This window comes from Pseudochaenichthys georgianus, chromosome 22, assembly GCF_902827115.2.
Source record: "Pseudochaenichthys georgianus chromosome 22, fPseGeo1.2, whole genome shotgun sequence".
Taxonomy (NCBI): Eukaryota; Metazoa; Chordata; class Actinopteri; order Perciformes; family Channichthyidae; genus Pseudochaenichthys; species Pseudochaenichthys georgianus.
The window spans coordinates 9,581,494-9,596,993 of record NC_047524.1 but is presented as its reverse complement, the minus strand read 5'-3'; the positions used below and the strand labels follow the sequence as shown (position 1 = coordinate 9,596,993).

Below are 15,500 nucleotides of genomic sequence, written 5' to 3'. Positions count from 1 at the left end.
ACCGAAATCCTGGTTAATGCATTTGTCACATCCCGGATTGACCACTGTAATGCTATCCTCTCTGGCCTACCCACAAAACTACTCAACAAACTCCAAATCATTCAAAACTCGGCTGCCCGGATCATTACCTGTGCCAAATCATCTGACCACATCACCCCCATCCTCATCCAACCTCACTGGCTCCCTGTTCAGCACCGGATTGACTACAAAAAACCTTCTGCTTACATACAAACAACCTCACCCCCACCTATCTCTCAAACCTCCTCCAGGAATACACCCCCTCCCGCTCCCTGCGCTCATCCTCAGCCGGACTCCTGACTGTCCCCACCTCCCGCCTTAGCACCATGGGAGCCAGGGCTTTTAGCTGCACCGCACCCAGGCTCTGGAACTCTCTGCCTCCACACATCAAACAGTCTGACTCCATCACGACATTCAAATCCCACCTCAAAACCCACCTGTTTAAACTGGCCTACACACTCTAAAACACATTCAACCTGCTATCACAGATCCCCCTCTCACTCCGTCACTCCACACTCTTGTCTTGCCTGTTTTATGCTTTTATGCTGCTGTATTGCCTTGTCGGTTCGATTAAATTGTGTTCCGTTTTTGTTTTAGCTGTTTTAACTTTTAAATGCACTGTAAGGCAACCTTGGGTGTCCTGAAAGGCGCCTCGAAATAAAACGTATTATTATTATTATTATTATTATTATTATTATTATGTCTTGCAGGTTAAACATGCAGTAAAAGTCAAGCTGTTATCTTAGGAGGTCAGCGTAATGTCGCTGCTCTTTTGTGTGTGTACGCAGCTCTTACCTCTGCATAGTCGGTTGTGAGGACAAGTGTTCCATCTCCACAGGAGTTGACTGTAGCGGGAACCAGTTGCTCCTTCTCTTTGACCCAAACACGGGCCCCCTGGAACAAAGACACACAAAGACTGAAGTTAAGCATTGATATCAGTAGGAAAAGTAGTGTTTTATTACACAAAGTGCTGAACTCCCTGGTGACCGGAGTAGAGGTCTTCCGTCAAAGAACAACACACCATCCAAACTACTTCTGCTCCAGCTTATTCAGACCTTTGACCCTAACATAGTAAAGTCACAGATGAATGTATGTTAAGTGTGAATGGGTGAACAGATGTGTGTAATGATAGAAAAAGGCTGCAACATCTGGATTTTCTAGTAAGGTGAAGCAACAATGCTTGACATCTGTATGTGTGCATGTGTGTGTATTTATATGTTGGAGGGGGGTGACTCAGTGTCAGAGGAAGTGTGCTTCTCCGAGACCTTTCCACACAGACAAAGCCTTCTTTCACAAAGTCACTGACCTCCGACCTTCAACCCCTGAAGAGGGGCAGAACATAACAGAGGAGGGGACTAAAAAGGAAACAAGGGAGGAAGAAGAAGAGGAGGCAGTCAATAAAGCTACTGAAGTACTGTAGGGACAGGAAATGGACCCATGCTCTCCCTTTAATGGGTATAATTTAGTGTTTTGCAGCAACACAGAATTGTTTTGGAATGTGCAATACCATGAAGTCTTGAAAGACATCAACAACTGGTGTAAATGATATCACAATGAACAAATGATTTAGAAATGTGAATTTACCATAATTAATAAATGACCAATTAGGATTGTTCTATATCTGTCAAAGTATTTCAAGTCTAGATTTGACATCCACAAAATAGGAAAACTATCTTGAAGCTAGAAGGGATGGAAAGGAATGTGTTATGTTCTTAAAATAACTCAATAACTGACACATTTGTAAGATTTGCTGCTTTTTCTCTTTTTAATGTCGTGGTACATTCCATATATTTGGGGTTAGGGGCTGTTCGTCTGACAAAATTGCAAATTGACCAACGCCTGAGAAGAAGATTGAGCACCAGAAGACTCTGAGGGACACCAGATGTGCATTTCAATGAACTGAGCAGCAGAGGTCTGGAAATGAATTGCTTTAGCAACAGATGGTCCCTCAGCCTCAAGCATTCCCTGACCACTTTCATCTCGTTCATTTAACTTATCCTATCTTTTGATCTCTTTCTGTCTTTTCCTTGTACTATATCAATCTGACACACAATCAATAATGATAATAGAAAATCAGTCGTGCCCCAGGCTGTAGAGTTAACCCATCACAAGTCATTCACACACACACATACAGTGCACTATATATAAACACTGCTGGTTAGCTGAAGGTAAGGCTTAAGGGGAAGAATGTCTGAATGAATTTTAGATAAATAGTTTTAACACTGCTGGCTTTTGCCAAATATAAACTATAGTCTCAGTGACAGAAATTAAGATGCACACAACAAGCTCCTGGTCATACCAAACCATGTGAGGGTGTAGCTTTAAAACTCATGAGTTATTACATTGCACAAGAGAGCAAATTCAACTTAATAGAGTTATAGTCTTACTGTGAAATCAACGAAACACAGACAAATACAATAATGTGTATTGAAAGAATTACAAAGATGCCACAAAGGCTAACAAACACAAATTGTGTGTTGTTGTTTTTTGCAACTGTAGCTGTGTGAAAAAGTCAGTACAGAGACCTCCGTATGTTAGTTCACCAATTTTGATCCAGACTTAATTAACTCAACAACTATTCAAATGCACTAACATTTTGTATAGCCTATCATGGTTCCCAGAGGATGGACCCTGTCATGTCTTCATTCCCTAACCTTTCCTCATGGCCTAAGGTTGACATGTTTATTTCAAAACGTCTTGTTTATGAATGAATGGTTTGGAAGGTAGTTTCTCTCCTCAGGATGAACTGTTTACACTTTGGTGACATCTGGCTGTGTGGTGATATTCAGGATAAGGAAAGCTATTATATGACCACCAGCTATAGACTTGATTTAACCACCACAGGAGAAACGGTGATTATGTTCTGAACAGCAATACTATGCACCTACTGAACAATAATGACTCACATGATAGCAAGTGCTAATGTATTTTATTAAATAGCTAACTAGGCTATAAATAATGACATTCAGGATCATACAAACGTAACATCATTTTAAATCACGGTGGTCCTGCTAATTAAATTAAGTTTAGCGTTAAACAACAACGCAGACAAATACACATCAATAACTTGAATTTAGAATAAACGAATACAATGCATTCGCGAGTTATTAACAAAAAGCACTTAACAGACAACCACAATCTAAGTTATAGACACCACAGAAAGTAAAGCCAATGTGGATTTACAAAGTAATGTCACAGTTAGCCAAAAATGGGGCGAAGCCTGCGAGCTAGTTCAGGGAGTCAACTCGAGCACTTTGCTGCATTCATACATAACGCCCCCTTGCCACTCTACAACCAACCAAACAGAGTCTCCTTAATATGCCGCTCTATTTAACCTGCCAGATCTCTCTCCATGCATTGCTTGCTGCTGCTATTGCTGCAGCTACCTCGCTGCTGCTTGCCTGCTGCGTTCATTTGCTATTGCTGTGTTTCATGTTGCTGCTGCTGCTGCTGTGTTTCATGTTGCTGCTGCTTGCCTGCCGGTGCTGTCCTTGCAAATGTCTATTGCAATATCCGACTCCGGAACCGAATCATCATACGCAAGAAGCCGTAAGAAATGCCTCATTCCCGAAACACAGGCTAGCTCAGAGCATGGTTCAGACGCCGCTGGAACGAGCCACAGCTCCCGCACGACACACATTCAGGTGTCCCTTCCGTCCTCATCTGGAGTAGCTTTTAATATCCTTTGGGCCAGAGGAAGTCCCGAGTTCTACGCCAGCTCCGGGAACAACCCCTCTCTTGTGTGTCAGCTAAGAGTCGCACTGTCTCTCGGTCGGTGGGTATTTAAACACCAAAAAAGGCAGGAGCAAGCTGACTCCGGCATTCCCAAAGTACCTGCCATCCTGTCCTACCTTCTCGAAGTAAAATCAGCGCTTGAAGCCTTTAATTGCACGATATATTCCCGTGAACAAACTCGATTTCCTCTACCTGCAATGTAAACAAATGTTTCTACTTCCGCGTTCAACCACGTTGTGCCGCTGACGTCACACTCCCGAGGATTCTGGGAATTGGAGTCCCAGATCCAGCCACGAGTTCTAGCTTCCTGCCCCCTGCAGCAGCATTACATTACATTGCATTTAGCTGACGCTTTTATCCAAAGCGACTTACAATAAGTACATTCGACCAGGAAGACACAACCTTGAGGAAAACAGAATCATATAAGAACATCAGGTTTCAAAGAGCCAATCGTTTCAAGTGCTGCTCAACTGGCTAAGCCAGACCTATATTAGTATATAAGTGCTCTGTTAGCAGTTCTTTGTTAGTCATTCTATCGCTCGAAGTGGAGTCGAAAGAGATGAGTTTTCAGTCTGCGCCGGAAGGTGTGTAAGCTTTCTGCGGTCCTGATTTCAATGGGGAGCTCATTCCACCATTTTGGAGCCAGGATAGCAAACCCACGTGTTTTTGCTGATGGGAACTTGGGTCCCCCTCGCAGCGAGGGTGCAGCGAGTCGTTTGGTTGATGCAGAGCGTAGTGCACGTGCTGGGGTGTACGGTTTAACCATGTCCTGGATGTAGGAAGGGCCAGATCCATTCGCAGCATGGTACGCAAGTACCAGTGTCTTGAAGTGGATTCTAGCAGTTACCGGAAGCCAGTGGAGGGAGCGGAGGAGCGGTTCCTTAAGAATCGCATCTTGGCAGATATATATAATACTATTCTGCATAAGCAATGTTTTATTATGGAAATATTTGGCCTGCAGTAAGTCATATTTGAGGCAATTATACAGAAGTTGTATAAGTATTTATACTAGGCCTACTATAAATCAATGAAATTAAAAATGGAAATAAATTAATAATTTCCATCACGTGAATATGAAGGGAAGCTCGATATTTTGACCATCATTTTAGACTTCAATCTCCCACAGTGTCTTTTCTATGAATACCATGAATTATTCTCTGCCAAGCGGCCATGTACATTTAATCACCTACCAAAGAAGAGTTGTTCCTTACAGGAATTAAGCTCTACCTGCAATATCTGCCCCTCGCTGGGTGTGCTTCATGCTGCAAATCGTTTCCAAGCTCTTTCTAATCACAGATGTTCGTCAAATGACCTTATCACAGGCTTAAATCAAGGTTTCTTAGCAGGTTATGCTGGCTCGACCCTTGTCTGTTGAAACCTGCACTCAAGACTGAAGTTTGCACTGAAGGAGCCAGGAGTATTACTCGTGCTGCTATTTAAACGTTTAAAAACACGACAGGCCCCTAGCCTAGTGCTCGGAGGAATTATTCTAGCAACGTTTCTTTATTGAGCCGTTAGTTCCTCATGATTATTCTGTTCAGAGTATTATTAACTACTAAAGATTTTTCCCGTTTCTTTGCTCTGTAGATGACATGGCAGGGAAAGCAGACATCCCATATGCCTTCTGTGGCATATATATTTTAAGGTTTTACAATCAAATGTGCATTTGGTTGCCATAGTAGCCCACGTTCTTTGACACCTCATCAGAAGCATTATGCTGGATTCTCTGCAACACCTGCAAGCACCCCTTGGTGTCCATCTTTTAACCATTTCCTAGTTGTTAACTTTCCCAGATAAAACTTTTCAACAGCTAGGCCTACCTCTTTCAGAACAGGAATTGGAAGCCCTTCCACACGTCTAGAATTATCGGTATCATTCTCGATAGTGTGCTGATGGAAGCTTCACTGTCACCAGACAAGCTGTCCCCCATCAGAACATCCATAATTACAATTCATGTTATTTATTTAGCGCCTTTCCAAATGTTCAAAGTGCTCTACGTTATACTACATATTAGACTTGTAATACATTCAATACTGATTACTGCCTTCAATTATGGTCTCCCACTGGTAGTCTCTCTAAAAGAGACGTTTTATATTTATAAGGAACAAGCGCTAGCCTTTCTGTCCAAACCTTAAGGCACCATAGTCTTAGGTCACGTTCACACCTGCTTGGTTAGTACTATTGAATCGGTCCCTGTAGCGTTAACCCCTTGATGCGGTTCGTTGGATTGGTGTGGAAGCAGTCCGATACCTCTGCTCCGCCTAAAAGAGGTGGTCTCGGGTCGCTCGCTAGTAAACTCTGGAGAGGTTCATTGCTGGTGTGACGTAGTCCGCATCAAAACATGGGAAACAACTATTTGCGCGTCATCGCTTGTTTTGCTATCTATGCTGTGTGCAACATCCAGTAACCTATAGGGTCATGCATTCATTCTGGTGACTGCTTACCTCACTGGTCCCCTGTGTACAGAGAAAAGGCAGTGGTACAATCTCATCAGAGCGACCTGTCATCGGTGAAACCTCCTCACTGCATAACGTCTCATTATGTGTCCTAATGTTTTTAATGCACGTTGTCCGATTTATAATCCTATGCGCTGGCCGCAGAGTCTGTTGATGTACTCTCCAGATTAACAGCAGTATGAAAATAACCTGCCAATGCTCCATGATGCAGGCTACTGTAGGAATTGCTGGGATCTGCATTTTATCCGCTTAATGTCCCGCCAATTGTTGAAAAAGCATCTCCGTACAATGACTTTAGTTTACAGTTCATAGTCTGTTTGAGGTTGCCCGGGTGAACGCAAACCCGACCTTCTGCAAATGAAACGATGTAATACACTTACGTCTGGTGTAAAGACGTGGACTATTCGGCATGAATGCAATCTTAGAGATGGCTATTGCTCAGATCTTTGGTCCTTAGCCCCTCTGCGACGAGTGGAAGGTTATGTTCATTCTTTTATAATGACCTTGCGGTGTCCTCAGATCCTCTCTAGTTACTTACAGATGCTGCGCCTTCTGCTGGTTCGGGGGATTTCATAATGAGTGGTTGCCCCACCAGCTTGCCATGCCCTTCGTTAAACCAAATGACTCTGGATCTACACGTCAAGCCCTCAAGGATTTCCCATATTCTGCCTCCAACCAAGAGCATGATTCAAAGCATACAATTCAGCTTGGTACTTTATCTTCTGTCCCAACCTCCTCTGTGTACTTATGCAATAGATATAATAGTTGTTCATGCATTAATTGTATTTTCATTCGAATCCTGTAATCTTCAAGTGCTAAGTATTAAGCCACCCTAGAGTTCATTCATTTGCTCCTCAAGGGCCTTAAGAAGGCACGTCCTCCACGCAATGATAAAGACTGCCTCTTAACTTTGCACCCGTGCAAAGGTTAATGTATAAGTTCAGGCAAAGGGGTTTCACTATACATTGATAAACGTTAGATGCAGTTGTTACAGTTTTCTATTGGTTTCTCAGGTGGCAAATATACACAGACTTCTCACCTTTTAATCCTCAGCATAATCTCTCCCTTACTGAATTAACTTTGGAGATCAAATATACACCCTTTTTGAAACATTCAATGTCTGACATTTCTGTTTGGGGAGTCAAGGAACCCCGAATAATCATTGCTAAAACTAACACTGTTTCTTTGTCCTTTATCTTCCATGCTGAACTTCTCGCATCATTGCCCTCTGACACATGGGTCGGCACCCATGTTTATTCGATGGCTGCAAACCCAACGACGAGGGTTCTCCTCCAAGCTGCGTGATCTCTGCCTAAGCTGCGACCTGCCCCCAGATCGTAATTCCCACTGTTTAAGAATCTGCACAGCCACAACCGCAGCTCTATATCCGCCTACCTCAACCCTGAGTATCCTGGGCCGTCGGTCATCTTCTGCCCACCAGCATTATATCATGCCTCACATGAATGAGATCTTTGCAGCACAAACAACCATGAGCTCTTGCACTACTCGATGATGAGTAACGTTCAAAGATGTATATCTGTAGAATTCTGTTATTGCATACCAGGTGGTTGCTAGGTTAGATTATATTTATTTCATTATAGTATATTCCCCTCATAGCTGCATGCTTGGGGGGGAAAGCTCATTGTCGCTGCCTTCAAGACCTAGACACAGCAGTCTTGATAGGTAGTATATTCCCTTCAAAGCCGCGGTGCTGGGGGGGTCGGCACTGGTCACTTCCAGGCCTACACATAGCAGTCTCTCTAGGTAGTATATTCCCCTCAAAGCCGCGGTGCTGGGGGGGTCGGCACTGGTCACTTCCAGGCCTACACATAGCAGTCTCTCTAGGTAGTATATTCCCCTCAAAGCTGCAGGTGCTGGGGGGGTCGGCACTGGTCACTTCCAGGCCTACACATAGCAGTCTCTCTAGGTAGTATATTCCCCTCAAAGCCGCGGTGCTGGGGGGGTCGGCACTGGTCACTTCCAGGCCTACACATAGCAGTCTCTCTAGGTAGTATATTCCCCTCAAAGCTGCAGTGCTGGGGGGGTCGGCACTGGTCACTTCCAGGCCTACACATAGCAGTCTCTCTAGGTAGTATATTCCCCTCAAAGCCGTGGTGCTTAAGGGGAATGGCTTTTCGGGCTGTTCCCGGGCCTTCACATAGCAGTCAGTAGGTAGTATATTCCCCTCAAAGCCGTGGTGCTTAAGGGGGACGGCTTTTCGGGCTGTTCCCGGGCCTTCACATAGCAGTCTCACTTGGTAGTATATTCCCCTTAAAGCCGCTGTGCTTAGGGGGAATGGCCACATGGCAGCTCGCCAGGCCCTCTACTTATTACGGCCCGTCTACACTACAGCGTCGAAAGCTCCAAGCAGCTCCAAGCTGCCCATTCATTTTCAATGGGGTGACGTCACGTAGCCGCGCTTTTTCGCCGAACTGAATTGTGGGTAGCCGAGCGAGGCGTCTCAGGCGACCCAGGCGACCAGAAGTTGAACATTGTTCAACTTCTGGTCGCCTGGACGCCGGAGTAGCCAGCGCCAGCCAATCAAATCCCGTTTCCCAAAATCTGACAGCTGAAGCACTAGCCAATCAAACCGCGTCTAAGCTGGGAGAGATATCCCGCCGTTCATTTCTATATTTCAAAAAAAGTCGGAGGAGAAACTAACTATCGCCGTAGCGAATCACCCGGTTTTGTATGACCAGACCCTCTTCACCTCCCGGGATACAAACCGGAGGAACCAGGCATGGAGGGAGGTGGCAGAGACAGTGGGGGAAACTGGTAGGTTTTCGCCTGTTTGGGGAGTTTATATATATATTGCTCGCATAAAATCCCCGGGGTTTTTTGCTTTGTATGTCGGGGGCGGGAGATTCATGTGATTGGTTGTTGGCCGTGTTGCTTGAATAAAATCCCCAAGCTCCAGACACGCCCAGCTCCAAGCTATTTTTGGAGCTGTAGTGTGGACGCTCCGTCAGTCTTACATCACCAGCGTCAGGCTCGGGCAACGCAGTTTTAGGGGATAGTATCTAATCTCCACACAGTTTTGGGGGTTAGTTATTTAATCATCACTCATCGTGCTATGTATATCTATGGAGTGATGATGCCCGAGCCTAGTCGCCAAACTCAACTATATGCTGCTTCTAATAAACATGTTAAAGGAACACGTGAGTTGTCTGACTGAAATGGGGCGAAGCCTGCGAGCTAGTTCAGGCAGTCAACTCGAGCACTTATGCTGCATTCATACATAACGCCCCCTTGCCACTCTACAACCAACCAAACAAACAGAGTCTCCTTAATATGCCGCTCTATTTAACCTGCCAGATCTCTCTCCATGCATTGCTTGCTGCTGCTATTGCTGCAGCTACCTCTACGTCGCTGCTGCTTGCCTGTCCCACCACCACCCCAGCTTCCACCTGTAGGCTCGGGGGTTAGTTATTTAATCATCACTCATCGTGCTATGTATATCTATGGAGTGATGATGCCCGAGCCTAGTCGCCAAACTCAACTATATGCTGCTTCTAATAAACATGTTAAAGGAACACGTGAGTTGTCTGACTGAACGATGGTTATGCAGAGCCACACAGCTTTGATAACATGTCTCCTCCTAGCTCATCCTGTAGCTAGCAAGACGCACACAGCACATGACAACACTTCAGAAATATAATACGTTTAGCTTGCCATGCTAACTTACAGTATTACTACAGCTCCTTCAGACAGGTGTTGTTTTGAGGCATGGACAGAGATGTTTGTTGTGATAACGGTGCATGCGACACAACGAGATGCTGCTATGATTTTTCCAAAAGCCTCCCTCTGCTAATTTTGACATCATTTGAAATGTATTAAACACGTTTATAGCGCTACTTTCGTTTGAGTTTTCTGAAGAATACATGCATTTGTAGACTATCAAACCGTAACCATTTGTTATCGAAGGCTGATATGATCAAGAGCCTGCATATGAGACGTTCAGGGGTCATCGGTAAATGGTGGTGTCTACCTATATTGTGAAAAATGTTTTCCAATTCACACCAGTCGCTGGGTGAACAAGCTTTATACATTATCTAGAATCACTTAAACAACTGAAAAATTAAAGAGCTTCCCTGTTGTGCCCCCCTCAGCAGCTCTCTATTTATAGACCCCTCATACCTCCTCTAGATCTTCTCTCTCTCTGCAGTTTCCTCCCTACCTCCAGCTTGTCTGCCGGTCAGATTCCAGCACACAGAGCCATTATAAAGTTGGTGATGGTATGACCATCTCGGCCTAAGGCTCACACAGTTCACAGGTACTTCACTACATCCTGTTTGAACTGATACAATTACCCCACAAAAAACTCTGTTACTGGTATAGTATGCATAGGCTCTTATTTATCGTATAAACTTCTCCTTATGGGTTCCCTAAATAAGAATATAATTCATGTTTCTGTCACTCTCTATCTGTCTCCTCTTTAGATACATTGGTATTAATTCTCAGATCGATGTACTTTGTCTGAGTTGCTCGTTTCTATCTCTGGGGAAAACGCAGCATCGGGGGGTTATAAATGATCTGCCAGCATTACAACCTACACCTACCAACACCATCACACTCATCCTCCCCTCCCCCTTTCTATTACTGGCCCAGACAGACAGGAATGGCCATGCATGATAATAAACTCCAGTGCTTTGTGTGTGCAAAACTGTATGTATAGGGAAAACCTCTCCTCACCGTTTCTCACAATGAAATTCAAACCAAATTGCTGTCAAACCGAGGGCTCCAGCTTCATTCATCACCTTCTCGCCCAGCTCCATTAACCCTCAATTGTCACTATACCCTTAAATATGACCCCTGACCTTTTATCTCTCACTATGCTCTCTGACCAACAGGAGATGAAAGAGTACCAACACACTCTGCACAAAGAATGCTATCTGATGAATGACTTATTGCCAACCTGCAGCTACTCTAAAAAAACGTAAAAATGCATTATTTTAAGGCAAGGCAAGTTTATTTATATAGCACTTTTCAACGCAAGGCAATTCAAAGTGCTTTACAAAAAATGAAAGACATTAAGCATAAGGTGAAGTAAGAAAATAATCACGTCTTGTAGAAGGCCTTACCTTTATTAAAATAATGTATTGTTTTTAATAATCTACTGATTCTTAGCAGATCGCTCTCAAACCAAACTATAGACTGGACTGATTTGGATTGCCTAACAATTTTAAATTGAATAGATTACCAAATGCACATTCTCTTTGCTTTTTTTATTTTTATTTTCTGTTCGAACAAATACAGACATTTTGAAGCTGCATCAACCCTCATATAATGCATGACATTTTAAAAAGCAATAAAGGAAAGAACCTATTCGGATTGACGGATTCTTCTTTTAGGATCACTTCCTATTTCAGTCATTTTATTTTCCTTATTGTGTAGGCATTACCATAACAACTATATCTATACATCTATACATTCTCTATACATTCAGCCACAATATTTAGTATTCGAGTTTATATTTATGCGTTTGACGATTAACCTCTACTGCTTCTTATAAGGTTTCCTCCATGTATCAAGGACTCAATGCAGGGTTATGGTTGGCAGGATTTATTCTATTGTGGAAGGGCTATTCCGAAAATCCTGACCATCTAATAATCTTTCATTACTGAACATACAAAAGAGAGAGTCTCCAGAGCATTCAGCCTAGAGCCCTGAACAGCTGTGTGTGTCTCTGTGAGTGTGTGTGTGTGTGTGTGTGTGTGTATTCCAGATAAAGGGCTTGTTTCTGCTCGGGCAATCACATGGACGCCAGTGCCATTTGATTGAGGCATCGCCCTGGAGAGGGCCTCTGATGATGGACCCCTCCCTCTGAGCAACACTTACGCCCCAACAAACCCAAACATATGATTAATGTCTGCAGGCATATACACAATTGTAAGATCAAACTGAACATTCAGCAGTCACACAACTGAGCATTCAATACACCTTGTTACATAAAAACACACACAAACACAAGCAGCACTTACAAATGCAAATGCTCTGAATGTGTGTGGATCTACTATAGTGGTGAATGCTGTCTCAAAAATCTATACTGGTGTTTCAGTTGATATGGGAAAAGATACAAATAAATCAAGGGCAAGGAAAAGAAGAGAAGGGCACAGTGATTTGAGAGCAAAACTAAAGGTCCCTTTAAACTGTGCACTTTTGGGCTGTCTTTTGTCAATCGACAAAAAAAACAAAAAGCACATCTCACAGTCAAAAAAGCAGACAAAAACAGTATGAAACGACACAGAATACACTAGCTGGTGCTACTTTTAACACTTTTTAGAGTATCGTTAAATTTGGAAAAACAGCCAACAAAAATGATGTAGGCAAAAAAAAAGTCCTGAGGGAAATATTTAATGGAAATTCCTTCAATAACTGTATAGTCATTTAATTCAAGACCACAAATGTAAACCTTCAACTCGAGAGGAAAACTCAGGGGCTTGTCAAAGTAAGCTACTATACATCCTCTGGGAACCCCAAATGTCTGTCAATCCATGTTATACACTAGGATTTGTTTGAGTTGACTATGATTTACGATGTACATGAATGACACAAACAGAACGAGACAAAAACCTAATTCACAGGAACGGAAGCCTTCCGACTAACAATGACAGACAATGGTAATGATAGAAGAACACACACAAAAAGTAGCAAATGGGACAGAAAGGTTATAGTAGAAGAAGGTGCGGGAGACACAGATTGACAGACAGATGAATAAATGATGACAGGAACAGCTGACCAGTAAGCAGCTAAAGGAAGGAGCCTAAAGACCAGCATGGAGGCGGGAGGCCACAGCAGGATCTCTGGAGAGACGGTCAAGGTGCATTTAGAGATGACTTTGACTGTCTGTCTCTCTGTCTGGCTGCTTTAGTGAACTCATAAACTACAGTTACCTCTACCACAGTGTTAAAACAGCCGAGACACATCCGAGACCCACAAAACACAACAGGCATCAATAATTCAACAAATATCTTCAGTGCAGTTCCGCTGCCATTCTTTCCCGATTAGTTTCTGTGTTTCAGAACATATCCAAAAAATGTAGCAAACAGGTATGTGTTTTAAACCGAAACCAAATGCAAAATCAACTATCAAGCTCTGCTCTCCCAACAATGATGGATGTCTTACAGGAAAATGGATTTGACTGTTGGAGTTGTAAATGCTAATGTGAGTTAATCAGGCGAGAAGGGGAGGGGACTCAGGCCAATGTCTATCCTGGATGGAGAAATTGTTGTAATTTATGTTAAACAATTTCCCTGTGATAGAATGACATTTGTTGCTGTTTTTAAAAATAAAATGTATATAAGCTTATAAAAAATACCGTCTTTACTATTGTTTAGTCTTTTATGAAAGTGTACAAGGGCCGTTGTAGATAACCGAGTCGTTTATATTCACAATTCACATTAATAGTTGTCTGATTATGGTTAAAAGAAATCTCATATTTTCCAAGAATAAAGTACCAAATGTAATAGAATAAAACCCAACCATCAATCTCAACCATCCTGAGAGGCAGTATCCCATTGGACGTCTGTTGTGGAGGTCAGGGTATTTGTTGCAATAAGGTCCTTTTTATGTAAAAGCCCTGTTTGAAGCATTGGCTGTCATGGAGACTATCATCCATAAAGCCGGTGAATTTCTGAGTCTCAAGGGGCTCACTGCTTTTGACGATTTTCACAACATTTCTGTGATAAAGCTCTCTGATCTTCTCTCGTGCAGCCCGGCCTGTGTCAGGGACCCAAACTGTGTCAGTAATATTCCATTAAAGGTGATAATACAATCAGGACAGCGAGGCTTTCAGCAGATTATGGTGGCGGGAAGGAGAGCAACAACATGTGTTTATGTGAGTGTGTGTCTGTATGTGTGTGTGTGTGTGTGTGTGTGTGTGTGTGTGTGTGTGTGTGTGTGTGTGTGTGTGTGTGTGTGTGTGTGTGTGTGTGTGCGTGTGCGTGTGCGCGTGTGCGTGTGTCACCTTTACCATATGAGTCACATCTGTCAGTGCAAGAGATTACCGATGAAGTAAATGCTACATTCATTCAAACTAAAACATCTGGGGAACAAAACATGGAAAAAGTTATTAATCAAACACATCTTTTCATCAAAGTGAAATATGGCTAACTATGGTTTTCAGTAACAAATATATCAGCAGACTGATTGATAAACAACTAACAACTACCTTTAAAATTGCCTTTTTAATATTTTCTTTCCATCTCTTTGAGAACAATCAAATATTTGGTCTAACAATATACACACACACAGAAGGAGAACCCATCAGATGTGCCACCGCGTTTTAAAACATGAGTGCATCATATTTGGCTGCTTTACTGCTATTCTGGAATATCTGGAGCTTTAGACGGATGACCTTTTGACCTGTCCTAACTTCCAAAACAAACTCATGAATGATTTATCCAAAGTAAAACAGCTCAGAGCTTGGATAAAGGCAGGAAGGAGATAGCAGCTGTGTGTGTGTGTGTGTGTGTGTGTGTGTGTGTGTGTGTGTGTGTGTGTGTGTGTGTGTGTGTGTGTGTGTGTGTGTGTGTGTGTGTGTGTGTGTGTGTGTGTGTGTGTGTGTGTGTGTGTGTGTGTGTGTGTGTGTGTGTGTGTGTGTGTGTTTGTGTGTGTATCTGTGTATCTGTACAGTGCAAATCCTCTTTGAGAGGCCAGTTTTGAGCAGTCTGCTAATTATCACATTCTCTCTGATCTTGGATTAAACTACAGTCGCACAACCCCACCCCCACCAACACCCTGGCAACAAGACTCCACGGCAACAGTGTGGAGCGCCATGAAAACAGCGTCTCTCCTCCAAGCATTGGTGGATGCTGGGAGATGTTATTCAGGTGGAGAGGATTGTGGGATATGGTGTCCTTTATAAATATATTGTATTTGTTTCCTGTTAATTACAATTTGTATTTCTTGTTTGTAAATGAGATTTGTGATTTGGGGTTTTATATACAAATACTTGACTTCACTGTACTCTATATACACTGGAAAAGGGAGTATGTTTTTACAGTTAGTCCATAAAACTGAAGCAATCTGGGAAAAAAACATAAATATTCAAGCGTGGTGACGCTAATGTATGATATTATGCACTCTTTGAAGCAGTAATGCTGCTATTTAAACATTCTGCAACCATCACCTATTGTAATGTACATGTAATTATTCATTGTAAAATACTGCTGAGTATCATGTGATCTTCTGAAGTGACCACTCATCACTTTTATTTCTGACACTTGGTCACACTCAGATTGTTGTTTTTCATTGTATGCTAATCTTTGAACAATAAAGTAATCTGAGCAG

At 42.8% G+C, this 15,500-nt stretch overlaps 1 protein-coding gene across 2 annotated transcripts in view; it reads right to left on the bottom strand.

The window, feature by feature from the left end:
* Nucleotides 1–15,500, bottom strand: part of myo10l1 (myosin X, like 1) — a 62,309-nt gene that overhangs the window by 43,099 nt on the left and 3,710 nt on the right. For both annotated transcript variants that reach the window (XM_034112034.2, XM_034112035.2), the window contains exon 2: nucleotides 814–912. In XM_034112034.2, the coding sequence (XP_033967925.1) occupies nucleotides 814–912 (99 nt within the window). The remainder of the gene's footprint in view (nucleotides 1–813; nucleotides 913–15,500) is intronic.